This window comes from Corvus cornix, chromosome 4 (genome assembly GCF_000738735.6).
Source record: "Corvus cornix cornix isolate S_Up_H32 chromosome 4, ASM73873v5, whole genome shotgun sequence".
In the NCBI taxonomy this organism is placed as follows: domain Eukaryota; kingdom Metazoa; phylum Chordata; class Aves; order Passeriformes; family Corvidae; genus Corvus; species Corvus cornix.
In genome coordinates, this window is record NC_046334.1 from 1,346,883 (window position 1) to 1,360,342 (window position 13,460).

The 13,460-nt window shown below is 54.2% G+C and overlaps 2 protein-coding genes across 3 annotated transcripts in view; one reads left to right on the forward strand and one right to left on the reverse strand.

The window, feature by feature from the left end:
- SEPTIN11 (septin 11) overlaps positions 1-5,659 on the forward strand; it is a 50,794-nt gene extending 45,135 nt beyond the window's left edge. The window contains exon 10 of the mRNA XM_039551444.1: positions 1-5,659. Within this exon, the coding sequence (XP_039407378.1) occupies positions 1-16 (16 nt within the window). The 3' untranslated portion in view covers positions 17-5,659.
- The window catches only part of CCNI (cyclin I), a 23,638-nt gene continuing 15,484 nt past the window's right edge, over positions 5,307-13,460 (reverse strand). Inside the window, exons 3-7 of one of the 2 annotated variants that reach the window (XM_039551448.1) lie at positions 11,323-11,457; positions 8,827-8,901; positions 8,521-8,661; positions 7,512-7,742; positions 5,307-6,907 (exon numbers count right to left, since the gene is read on the reverse strand). In XM_039551448.1, the coding sequence (XP_039407382.1) occupies positions 6,446-6,907; positions 7,512-7,742; positions 8,521-8,661; positions 8,827-8,901; positions 11,323-11,457 (1,044 nt within the window). In that variant the 3' untranslated portion in view covers positions 5,307-6,445. The remainder of the gene's footprint in view (positions 6,908-7,511; positions 7,743-8,520; positions 8,662-8,826; positions 8,902-11,322; positions 11,458-13,460) is intronic. The other variant, XM_039551449.1, reaches the window with a different exon arrangement.

Sequence of the window (13,460 nt, forward strand, 5' to 3'; positions counted from 1 at the left end):
CTTCTTCTTTATGTAACCGTCACCTTGCCAAAGCCCCACACCCCCTCTCCCAGTGGACCGTAGGGCACTGGAAGAGCTGCGGATCCGGGCACCCCTGCCAGGAGAAGAGCCATCTCATTCCTCCATCGCGTCTGCCCTCCTCTCCTTCCCCTTTGTTCCCACCCGTGCGTCTGAGGGTGTGCTGTGCTGTGTGTCTGTGCGGGATCTGCCCGCTCCCGCCGCGGCTCTGACGGCGTCCAGGCTTCCAGCACTGCCAGAGGGAGCGGCTGCCGGAGGGAGCTCGGCCACAATGTGACATCTGGGTCAGTTGGATTTTCTTGCCTCTGTTCCGGTTTGGCCCAATTTAGAAATATATCCTCTGAGAGAAGGCAGGTCACCACCGCCCCTCCCCCACCAGTGTCAACCAAGGCATCATATTTTTGTGGTTCTCATGTACCAGGCCAATGAATCTACACAGTCCAAAATACACGGTTTACCCTGACCTCTACCTGGCTGGAGGCAGGGCCCCTCTATGCCTGGTTATCCCAAGATAACCCAAGAGTCACCCCAAGACAGCCTCCTTCCCCATTTTCTTTTGCCATAACGTGCACACACTGCTGGTGACACACAGAACGACAGACTGGGGGTGTGCGTAGCTGGAGGATTTAATTTCTGCCTCAAGCCTGGCTGCTTTGGATACCACAGCTTCATCTCAAGGGCGTCCCGTGCTCCTCTGGCATGGCTGGAAATCTCTCCGTAGACCTGGTGATGTTCTCAGTGTGTCGCTGTGTGAAGGGAGATGTCGCATCCTGTGGCACTGATGGAGGCTGTCCTGGACCTTAAGGCCTTACCTTGTGGCTGATGTGCCTCGCTATGAGCAAAGCAGGATTCTGGTTCTGTACAGCTGAGCTGCGCTGGCTCGTACTTAGATCGAGGGCTTCGTTTTGTTTTCATGAAGCCTAATTAGTGATTATTTTTTTAACAGTCCTGAATGTGGGTGAGTTCTTAAAATTTCTGCCTGGTTTACTTTGGAAATGAACTCAGGCTAAGAGCTTGAGAAGTGCCAAAGGATTGCTTGAAGGTAAAAACAAAACCTCTAAATGTGTGTAGTGACCTCCAGCTGGTTTGGGATGGATGGAAAGAGGCAGCCTGAGCCTCTTGGGATCTTGTTTCGTGTAGAGTGATGTACATTTATTTTTAACCAAATACTAGTGATTTATTCTTTGCATCTGTGAACCTTAATCAAGGAATTCCCTTCCTTTAACCTGCTGTGGAAAAGGTACCATGAGATGGGTCTAGGTTTGGCCGCTGGCAAGCCGTGTGTGATGTGCCAGCTGCTGAGGTGCTCTGCTGAAATCTGCTGGGTTTTTTTCAGAAGCACAATATTTTGCAGCACTCTTCAGTGACAAGGGTCAGCTCCCTCCAGTGAGGTGGAAGGAAAACTGCTTGTCCTGGAAACCTTTGCGACCAAAGAAGTGACTTTATAGATAACACTCAGGAAGGTTATTGAGTGTTGGCCTCACATGTGCTGTACCCGTTTGCCTGGTATGTAGCTGGACTTGCTGACTGTTGCCCAGCCTGAAGGGCTTTGAATATTTGCACAAGTGTAGCTTAGGACAGCATTTGCAGTGATACCAAAACCAGAGCCTGCCCTGCTCTTGAGGCTGCAGGGGCCTCATGTGGTACTCAGTGCCTCCCACCAGATGGCCAGGTCTAAAACCTGTTCAGTTCAGCCTTCTGAGCACAAAGCAGGGTTGAGGCCATTGCCAGATTAAACCTTGGCCGTGTCTTCTTGCTCTGCACAATTCTGTGGGTGTTTGTCTTAACTAGGAACCACCACTTGCAGGATGTGCCCCAGGGCCACCCACCCCTACCAAAAAGCCATGCCTTGAGCTGCACATTTGCAGAAAAAATAGTGATTAACCATGCAGCCTGAAAATAGTGATTGACCTTGCAGCTGAGGGCTGCTGGGGCTCAGGGCAGGCTGGTGCTCGAGCTGCCCCTGTGCCTCATGCAGGTGAGTGTCCCCCTGGCCTGGGGTTCTCTGCACACGAGGGTGGTCACTGTTGACTGAGAACATGCCTTGCCCATTAAATGCCCAGTTTAGTCTATCTTTTCTTCCAGTGGTGGCACCTGTACCAGTCTTCAGTGTCAGTGACCACTGCTGGGGGCCCGAGGGCCTTGCTGTGGGCTGTGCAGCCGTGGTAGCCTGCAGCTTGCCCAGGTACCCTGCTGACTACTTGCCCAGCAGCCACCCCAGCCGCTGGATGGTTCCTTCTGTGAGACCCTGTTTCAGGGAGGGAATCCTCTCCTTATGCTTCTCTCAGTCCTTACACTTTTTTGTTGTTGTTACTTCTAAACTCGAAATGGAAATTTTTAAAAAGCTTAATATAAAGAGAAACAGATGGGCACAAGCCAAATGCCGACACTCAGGCGGACTGCCTTTATTTTGCAGCTCTGTAGAGTTTTGCTGTGCTGGTGCCTTGAGTCCTGCTTGCAGCTCTGGACTTCGTGTCTCCAGAAGGACATAGCCGAGTTAGAGAAGGGCACTAATGGTAAATGGGATGGAGCAGCAGCCTGCCAGGTGAGGTGGCTCCGTTTGGAGAGGGGAGGGCCGAGGTGAGGGAGGAGCCAGCCGTGCTGTGAGCAGGAAGGTGGCAGCACATGTCCTCTAGAGGTCCCCTGCAGCCCAAATTTATTTGTGACTGTTAGAAAGCTCGATGGCGGTGCGTGCCGAACTGCCAGTCCCCAAATAAATCATCGCAGCTAGACTCAGCGGGCACTTAGCTCGAAGGGAATGGGCTCAAAACATGGAGTAGCTTTCTTTACTGAGCAGGTACTAAGCTTCCGGAGTTTGTTGGCCCAGGTTGTTGAGGTAGAAAGTGTCAGCAGAAGGTTTTGGGGCTGGTATAGGTTTTTTTTAAAGGTAAATTCAGGGAGAACAGCTCCATACGGAAAACAGTCACAATCCATTGGTGGTGGGTACGGGGCGGAGAGAAGGGAGCAGAAGGCACGGACACTGCCAGCGGTGTCTGTGGAACGAGGGCGGAGCTGCCAGAGGCCGGTGGGGGCTTTCCCACACCCTAGGGCTGGGAGAAGGGATGACGACGTGACTTTCAGCTGCTTCCTGCATGGCTGCAGCTGCTGGGGAAGAGGTGTCAGCGTGGGGAAGGGGCGGCTCAGAGAGGTTATTTGTCACCAGGTGTCCCCAGCAGAGCTGGGAAAGCCGCTTCATCCACTCCCAGTTGAAAAGTCATGCTTTGGGCTTAACCCTTGCGTGGCTGCTGCAGAGGGTCTGTGCTCTCACGTCTGGAGAGCCAACCCGTCAGGGGCTCATGGAAACCGGGGTGCTGCAGGGAGCAGCACAGTGTGTGAGGGTGAGCTGGGATTACAGCTAAAGGCTTGCAAACAAGCAGCAGTGCTCCGCTGGGATGTGGCTGCTGTGCCCTGGGGAGCTCCCTGGGCTTGGGGCACTGAGCAAAAGCACAATTGAGTTTGTGAATGCAGTGGTTTTATCCCAGTGCTCCTGAGGGAGATGCAGGGCTCCTGGCCTTCACTGCTCTGGGCCCCATGGGAGCACAGACCCTGTGTTGGCATCTTGGGCAGGTCTGTGATGTGAAGCACTGGGGTGCTGTGAAGTTTGTGGGAAGGTCACATGGATGTGAGGAGTCAAGGGCATCAGGGAATCTTTTCCTGTGGGAAACAAGAAGCCCTGGCAGCGCTCCAGTACGGCCCTGTGTTCCAACAGTGAGAGCAGCATAGAAATCAGCCTGCTGCTGAAGGTGATGGGGGCCACGCAGGGTGGGGCAGGAGGGGACAACTGCTGCACTCGCTTCCAGGGAGGAGCAAAAACAAGGGGATGCTGCCGGGTGCCGCAGCCAGAGAGGTGCCCACAAGTGTCCAGGGCCTGTGCCAGGACAGACAGACAGCAGGACACTGCAGAGGTGTCTCACCTGGACCAGGGACGAGCTTTGTGTCTGAGTCTTGTTGAGGTGGAGTTGCCTGGCACAAGGGAATTGAGGTGGGTTTGTGCACAGCACCAAGGAAATAAAATGTGTCTGTCTTCTTCTGCAGCCCACTGGGGCTGGGGCATGCCTGTGTTTGGGACTGGGGAGCAGGAAAGCCGCCTTGCAGCGAGGAGACTGAGTCCTGCCTCTACAGGTGTTTGCTTCCCTGGGCTTGCCGAGTCGGCACTGTGGCTTGGCTGGCTCCAGGCAGCACAAGGAGGCCAGGAGGGGCTCTGGGCAATTTTGGGAGAGCCACAGTGATGCTGTTAATTGGGTTCATTTTGGAAGGCAGAGCTCTCCCCCAAAGGCTGGCACGAGCCAGGGCTGTGCCCAGTGTGCAGCGGTGCAGGACCTAGTCCTGTCCTTTGGCTTTGGGGAGCGGGAAATGGCGACAAGGACAGTGTTACCTTCCCAGAGCGATGCACAGCCATGGCTGCAGCACACCTGGGACAGCAAACTGCCCCAGCAGCACCTAAATCTCTCCTGAGGCGCAGCTCCCCTCCCTGCTGTGCCAGCCAGGCCGCTGCCAGCTGGCACAGGCTCCCTGTTGCCATGCCCGTGCCAGCTCCTCTCCTTGTGTGCGTGTGTGACGGGAACAGGCTGTGATCCTCGCAAATGCCTGTGTGCTGGTGCTGCGAGCAGGGAAGGGGAAATGTGCCCTCAAACCTGGGGGGGAAGGAGCATGGGGAGGGGGAGAAGCCAGTGTGATTTTAACTTGAAAATATGTGTAACGTGCCATGGGCTGGAAGCAGTGAGCCCCAGAACCGGGGATATCCTGCAGCGGCAGGGTGCTTTGCTGGAGGTGTGCTAGTGACACCCTGAGCCTGCTCAGCAGCCTGGCTTTGGAAAACTGAGCCGTGGGATGAGAAGGTCAGGGACTGGAAATACTCTAAGGATGGCAGGAAGGGCTGGAAGGGAAGGAAGACACACACCCTGCTGAGAAATGTGGTCTTGAGGGGGATTTTTGAGCCATGGCAGGAAGAAGCCGGAACCCAAGAGAAGGCTGTTGTGGTGGACTGCTGCAGTTAAGATGGCACCTTGGAAGGCACAGGGCAGGAGGGGCTCTGGCACAGGGGGCATGGAGCAGCATCCCAGCCAGGCACTCAGCCTGGAAGGGCAGCAGCCCAGAGCAAGGAGCACCAGAGCTGGGACTAAAGCTGGAACTGCTGCAGAGGCAAGGAGTTCATGTTGGGTGGCTCCCCTGGCTGCCCAGCGCCTCTCATGTCACCTTTCCAAGGGTCTGGCACAGAGCAGCTCCCTGGCTGCCTCTGGTAAAACTGATCCAGGTTTCGGGTGAAAAGCACAACACCAGACTGGGAATCCAGGACAACTTTCTTTATTGCTACCAGAAGGCTTTCATCAGTACAATGGCTCTGGATACAATACCTTCCTCAGGGCTGTGGAGAGAGCTTACAGTCGGGACAGGGTGTTCTGAGAACAGGGTGTCACACGGAGGAGACGCGTTAAAGGTCTGACTCTTGGTTAGAAGTTACATGAACACAAAACTCGAGGGTCGGGGTGTTTTGTTTTGGTTCTGTGGCTGACAATGACACATGTTCCAAACCTCAGGCGTCCACAGCCACCCCAGCACCTCACCCAGCAGTGCTGGGAAATGTGCAGGGAAAACGAGGCTCTGCACAATTGAAGGGTGACACTTGATGGGAGAGAACCAAGCCTTGGTGAGAATCCACACTGAGTGCAACACAGCAAGGAAAAAATAGTTTTGGTTCTAGTGATACAAAACCCAGTAACTGCTTTCTATGTAGGGAAAGGCAACTGGTCTAACTGGGAGAAGTCTCTGTGCAAGGCACAGAGCACCTTCACACTCCTGTGGGAATTACTGAAGTGTGGGGCAGCTTGCAAGCATTGGTTTGGGTTTTTTTCCTGCCTAATCTCTTGTTTAAATCCAGTTTTTCAATATTCTCACATTTAAACACCCAAGTATGACCAAAAGAGGTTTTCTGTTTAGAAGGGCAAAAGAAAGCTGTGGTGGAGGTGGGGCAGGACAGAACGTCATGCATGAGACTGGCTGAGAACTAAAAGAGGAGGAAGCAGAAAAGGGAGCAGAGAGCAGGTGGGAATGGGATCACAGAGGCATTAGTTGGCTGGGAAACCCGGAACAGCTCCACAGGGCTGATGTGAGCTCTCGGATGTGGAGAATGGGTTACAACACACAGGAGCAGAAAAACAGTGGAACCGACAACACTAGAAAGGAACAGGTTTTTGCTACTTTTTTTGTTTGGTTTTTGGGTCTTTTTTAGATTTTTATACTTTTTTGTGTTTTTAAGTGCTTAAATAGTGGAACTATAATTAGCCGCACAAGAAATAAAATTCAGAAAAGGGTTGGGATTTTTTTTCCTGGTTTTCTTTTGGCTCCCTTCAGTTCAGCCTGACAAGGTACGGCCCCTTCTCGCCCCGCTAAGGCCACGGGCTGCCAGGTCCCGTGGTGGCACTCGCAGCTACATGACAGACACCGGCTGCAGAGGCGGGCAAGGGGACACGCTGCCCTCCTGCCGCGAGACGTCGGCACCGCAAACAGAGCCCATGTTCTCCAGGGCCACTGCCTCCGGAGCCAGGTCTTCGTTGTAGAGGCGCTTGATGCCGTCGTAGAAGTCGTCCACTTCCATCTCTTCCACCTTGCGCTTGGCGGAGCCTGGCTTGCAGCCGCTGCCGGGGGCGGGCAGGTGCGGGTAGAGCGCGGCTGTACCTGTGACGGGCGCTTCTGGCTGGCCGTTGTCCTTGGAGAAACCCGGCCCTGGGACAGAGGAGGGCTGGCGGTGGAACGCTCCTCTGTTACAGGTCACCAGGGTCTGCTGGAGGGGACTGTAGACATATACAGAGTTGGGCAGCAGAGAAGGCTGCAGAGTGGAAAGGTGATGTGCCACGAGCTCCCGGCAGTGGATCAGCTGCGAGCTGTCCATCTGGAGGGGGAAGACAAGCAGAGGTACCGGCTGTTGTGGGATCACTGGCAGGGTGAGGAGAGGGCACGGGCTCCCAATGCCCCGGCCCCCTGTGTGCCTCACTTGCCAACAACATGCTGGGCACAGGACCCCTACCACAGTGACTTCCACAGATACACCCCCTGCTCCTTCCTGCACCTCATGGGAATCATGGGGGAAGGCGGCAGAACTTTGAGGTATTAAAGGATTTCACTGCCTGTTTTTAGAAGCCAGAGTGTGTTCCCAGTACCTGCGAGGCTCCCTGTATGCTGTAATGAATAGCAGAGCCGCTAACAAGTTGAGTTTGTCCCTGGTGTGTTATCTCCCTGGTGCAGCAAGGGCCTGTGTACATCGTGGCACACGGCTCCTCCTCATCACCCAGTGGATGTGGTCAGGATTGAGACCTGGCAGCACTGTCCCTACTGCTGTCCCTCTGGGCTGAGACCCAGCCATCCCCACACAAGTGGAACAGCAGGCAGCCATGGGCAGCAAGGAATCCCAGAACCCTGGCTGGCCTGGATCGCTGGAGCACCGAGCAGGATGCAGCCCCGGTCCCTTCCCGCTCCGTGTGCCCTGCCCTCCTCACCTGTGCCTTCTGGAGCAGCTCGATGATGAGAGCCAGCCAGTCGGGGAGCAGCTTCTCCAGCTCCAGGCTGACGATGGCCAGCGCCAGCATGGAGCCCTTGAACTGCAGCAGCTGGAAACAGGCCATGCAGTGCAGCAGCTGCTTGGTGAGCGCTGCTACGTGCTGCGAGGGGCTCGGTGTGGGCAGCAGGGCCGGGAGCTGCGGCCTGCTGGACACCGCCACGGCGTGGAACTGCAGGACACAAGCACAGGAGGCAGCTGGTGGCGCTGGCCAGGCCATGACACATCTTTGTAACAGCTTGGACACACAAGGGTCCTCCAGCCTAACCTTGGAGGCAACTTCCGCCCCATGGGGAAAAACCCCGCCGTGTTGAACCCCCCAAAGCTTGAAAACCCACCAGCCTTTCCAGTGCGACCTGCTTGGGCACCAGGCTCTAGGGCTCTGCAAAAGGCCTTCCCATCCACCCTTCTCTCTCCAGTGCACATGTGGTGTTCAGGGTCCCAGACAAACGCCTCAGGCGAGGAGCGAGGATAAAATTCCACAGAGAACCTCAGGACACCTCCCTTGGTCTCCTCTCATGCACGGATCTGGCTCTTGGCCGTGCAGGTCTGCAGCAGGCATGGATCCACAATCACAGCCCACCCTTGGGTCTTTCTTCATGGCTGCACTCCTTGTTTCCCTGCTGCCTGGCATTTAGCTTTGAGGAAAACCACTGGCAGCGAAGAGTTAGGGGCACGATTTTCAGGAGCTTTGAGTCTGTGGCTTAACACACCCCAGACCAGGCCAAAGAGGACAGACCCATGTTTTGGATATTACACTCTAAGAGTGACAGGTCTCCTCTGAAATTCTCTGGCAAGGCATTTTCTTTCAGAAACTACAGGTACAGAGGAATTACAAGTATATTCCAAAGTCTTTGCTACCCTACAAGTAGAATTTTTGTCTGGGTGCTTCTTGACACATTATTTGCACTGACAGACACCAGAAAGGACATGGGTAGCCCCTTACTTACAATATGAAGGAAATCCAGTGGCGTTGCCATGTGAAGATCCCAGTTCAGTTTATCCAGGATGATCTTCTCCATTCTGCGAATTTCAGCTGGAGAACAACCACAAAAGCTATCCCGAGCCAACACTTTCAGTACTGGAATCCTCTGCAAAAGCCAAGGCAAAAAAGGAAACGAGAACAAATCATTATAGAGAAATCACACTAGATGCTTTGTTCCTGTCCTGGCAAGCGTCAGCCACCACAAGCAGGCAAAGGTAGGGCTGGAAGGGCAGATATTCCAACAATGCCAAGGTAGGAAGAACAGAATTACCTCATCTTCCTCAATGGTCTTTGCAGCAAGGAAGAAGCAGCTGATTGCAATACAGTTCAGGTACTTTGGACGGGCCTGCGGGACAGGAGATAAGAGAGGGCTCTGTGTCAGTGTGATGCAGCAATGATGCCCTGATCCTTCTGTTGGGGCATCCCGAGCCCCAGCGTCTCATTGTGGATGTGCAGCTGACCTCTGACTACGCCCTGGCAGTGCCAAGCTGTGCCAAGCACAAATCCCTGCTCCGTGACGTCAGGCAGGGCAGGGATCTGCCAGCCCCGCGATCGGAGTGGGCAGCGTGGGACTGGAAAGAGCTCGGGTTTAGGCACTGCAGCAGAACTGGGAAAGAAAATCCTAAGGGGAGCTCGTCCCCTCTCAGAAAAGCCACTTCACCTGCTGCAGCAGAGCTCTGTTCTGAGTGCTGCCGTGGGTCTGACACAGAATGGGAAGGGAAATGGGAATTGGAAAAGACTGTCTTTGCCTGGGGAACTGTAACTCAGAAAAACTTTTAAAAAAACCCTTGTGAAATTACCACTTGTAATTTCACACTACAGTTCCCAAAAATGTGGCCCAGGGATTAGTGGGGGAGAGCTGGTCCCTTCCACAGGGAGGTGGTTTTTAGGCAAGGTAAGTGGACTTTAGAGGGGAAAGGGGGAGTTTTTGTGAGATTTGTGCATGTGACCACCTTGACAAGGGGCTTTACTTCCACTGTCAACGTAACAACCACTGGCCATGGCCACCTCTTCCAGAGTGGCTGGGGCTGGGAAAGGCAGAGGCTGTTCCTAAAGCCTGGCACAGCTGCAGAGCCATGAACAGCGCCTGGCAGCTGGGCCTCCTGCCTGCAGTCAGAGATGGTGAAGGCAAAGGGGAGTGAAAATCCTGCGCCGAACCTGAATTCCACTCACAACCTGCACTTGTGCATTCAGGTGTCCAAGGGAATGAATTCCCTTAGGGCAGGACTGGAACTGGGCCCTGCTGAGAGCTAACCAGTGCTGTGCAGTGAGATACACCAACACTGCTGGCTCTGGGTAACAGCCAGTCCCAGCAATCCCAAAGTCTGCTCCTGGGGAAGGGACTGGTGGTGTTCATTATAAAATCCCACAGAGAAGCCCCTGGTGAAAAAACAGTTCAGCTGCATCACAGGAATGAGCTTCATGGGAGAGGAAAACTGGGGAGGGAGCACAAAACCCCAGTGCTCACCCAGGCAAAGCCCCCATTCCCACTCACTGTCCAAAGCATGCAGTGGGCTCTGGACAGGTATTCCTGTGCTTTCAGTACAGACTCCCTGGCTGCTCCAACTTGCTGAAAGAAAACCTGCACTAGAGGGCATTGGTTGCTGAGGGATCTAAATCTTTGCCATCTCAGCATTACAGTGAATCAGCTGCTCTGGGTTCTGAATAACTTCCATGGCTTGCATGAAAACATGATCAATGTTTATTAATATTTCAGGGGGGAGTTAATGAATGATGTCACTTGTGTTCTACCAAACTCTCTCACACGGGAATGCAAGGGCACAGGCTGGGAACACATCCTCCAGCTCCCATCTCCTAAGGGATATGGCTTACCCAACACCGTGGTGGTGGGGTGAGACACGTGCAGATGAGAGCACGGATTGGTGAGGATGGAATGTAACTGAGCAAATGTGGTAGGAGACGAACTTCCAAAGCCTGACTTCACAGCTCCAGGCCAGGCATTCCAGGCTGGAGCACAGTTTGTTTTTTTACTTGGCAGGTGCAAAGTGCAGCCCAGCTAACAGGGCCAGAGGGGCAGCAGGTCCCACTTGCAGGGAGCACAAATGTTTTCCCCCTTTTTAAAGCACTTTCTATGGAGGAACAGCCTTAAACCCAAAGGGGCTCATCTATTCCGGTTGGGTTCAGCACAGCAGGAGGGCACAGCTGTCACATGGACAGCCTCCACCTGTGTCTGCTTCCCTTTCTCCTTCCCACCCCTTGGACCTCAGTGCAAGATGTAGTCCATCAGGCTGTAGAGCAGCTTGGTAGGGAACTGCTCCCCCAAAAGTCGTTGTCTGTGTCTCAATCTTCTTCACCCATTTTTTTTCCCATTTCCCTGCACCAGCCCCCTTGCCAGGCCCAAACCTCTCCTCGGTTTTTCTTCCCGGCTGGTTTCCTGCTAGCAGGTGCCCCAGCAATTCGGGGTGGTACAAATGGGAGGAAGGCAGCCGTGGAGGTGAGCAGGGCCCTTCCCTGGTGCTGGTGTCCCAGGGCTGGGCTGGGGCTGCGGCCGGGGCTCGTGGGCACTGCCTTTGCCTTCCCGAGTCAGCCCAGGCTCCGACAGGGAGCAGTCTCTGCGTGCCCAACCTCCCCGCCCCCGGATCAGGCTCTGGAGCAGAGCAGGTGCTGCCCACAAACGTGTGAGCAGGGCAGGGGCGAGTGCCGGGGAAGGAAGCGCTTCCATCTGGCCACACGGCCCAGACCGCGCACGCCAACAGTGCGGCAGCGCCAGGAATCTGTTCCCGTCTGTGGAGCTGCAAATGTTTACCTTTACTGCCGCTAAAAACCTGTCCAAGAGGCTGATGGCCAGGGCGAGCGTTTCTGGGTAAAGGTGGAACTGGTACTTGAGCTTGGCCAGCCACTGGATGACCTCATCCCTCTGCCTTGGAGAAATGGCTACATCCTGAGGGAGAGAAAAATAGACTGTTCTTACACACGGGCTGAGAAGGTCCCAAAGGACCAAAGGTTTTACCTCCACAGGAGTCACTCAGCACAGACACAAAACCTCCTTTGGAAAGGGGGAGCCTGGAGCCAGCCCCAATCACCACTTTGTCCCCACAGCTACTTATCCCATCCCAAAAACCTGCCCTGGAAAAGACAACTTTCCTTACAGCAATGTCAAACCTCACTCCAGTGTCACTGTACGGTGGGGAAAAGAGGATGGGTGACTTGCAGTTTGTCAAGCACTGGCAGGCTCAGCTCCAGAGTAGTTCCCAGAAAGGTATTATTTATTTAGTTATTATTTTTTATTATGTTTTTAACCTCCTCAGAACCATATGGATGTACAGAAATTCCCAGCTGGAACGAAACTCCCCTTGCTAACAGCAGAGTGGAGGGACCCTGCTGGCATTTTGTGAGGAAAGGTTTATTTTTTTCTTCAGATTATGGGGATTTTTTCTAGCTCAGTACCAGTTAAAGAAAATTGCGGACAGCTGACACAAAGCTCTCAGTGGCTCAGTTAACTGGGAGCAGGGCTGCAGCAGCTACAGCTTCACCTGCAGTCTGGGTTTGGTGCTTGCTTTAGGTGTTTGGCCCGTGTCTCTCCCATCGATCTGTTTGGACAACAGCTACAGTTCAACCACATGCACAGCTCAGTCATTGACATAAAATCCTTTCCTGTGACACAGTTCAGAAATACCTCCAGCTCTCCTAGAGCCTTGCTCATTAACCAGGGAACTGTCTGGTCTGGCTCCGATGGGGATTTTTGGGCATGATCAGCAAGGATGCGTCCAGAAGCATGAAAAGCAGGGCTGCAACTGCCCCCAGCAACACCATGAGGGCAAAGCAGCAGGAGTTTAGAATAAAACCACCCCAGAACCGATACAAAATAAATACTTCAGGCTGCATCCACCCCTGAAACAAGTAGGTGTACCTTCCATGGATATAACAGTGCCCGTGTTGTGCCCTGAGCCCCAGCAGTGCCCCGGTGTCGCGGGCACTGTCTGCTTGCTCCAAGGGGCCTCTCTGCTCTCAGCTGCTACGCAGCTACAGCCTGGATCTTGAATAAAAAGTACCTGCTATTTTCTGCACTCCAAGAAACACTGGTTCTTTCTAAAATCATCGATGCAACTCCAGGGTGAAATGTGAGCCCCCTTGGGGGCAGGATGGCCCAGGAGCACAATGAACACACCATACACCAGGAGAGGTGGTTGAACACTCTGCTCAAGGTGTTTGGGACAGTGGGAAGGGGCCTGGCTGTACCCGGGGGGGAAGAACGGGGAATGCTCGAGGAGGGGGTGCAGATGGCATGTGTGGTGTTCCTGCTGGGGAGGGAGGGCTCTGCCTCAGCAGCATGGGAGGATTTCAACACCACCACCCCCCCCAGCCCTTCCATCCCTGGCAAATCCCGTTCCTGCTCAATCCCACCAAAAGAGGCAGCAGCTTCCACAGCTCCCAGTGGTGTCTGTCCTGGCTGGGCCCCGTTTCCCTGTGCCTGCCAAGGCAAAAGGTGAGGCCTTCTCCTAAAAACAGCACGGCTGGGAAGGGTAAGACTGTCTCTCCGTGCTGCCTCTCCTCCCCAGCCCTCCTGAGACCTCTCCTTGGATCTTCCGGCCCTTCATGGGCAGCCAAAAGGCACCATTTCAGACTGGGGGTGAGCTTTACCAGCAGGCTGGAACACAAGGAGCAGCAGCTGCACATGCAGTGCCTGCAGGGCTGGTCTTTGCCATGCGAAGGGAAAGGGGGTTTCACCCAAACCCACAGTGCAGCTGGGATGTGCAATTAAACCAAACCCAGCCCCACAGCGCCTGTGGGAGGAAGGAGCAACTGCAAAACATCCTCAGCTCGGTGCATGTCCAGCACAAGGAAGGCTCCAAAATAAAACTGGCTCCTTAAAACTACCTGGGGAAGCAAAGGAAAGAAGGGCAGTCTCCAGCTCTTTTTGGCACCCTACAAAAAACTCCAGAC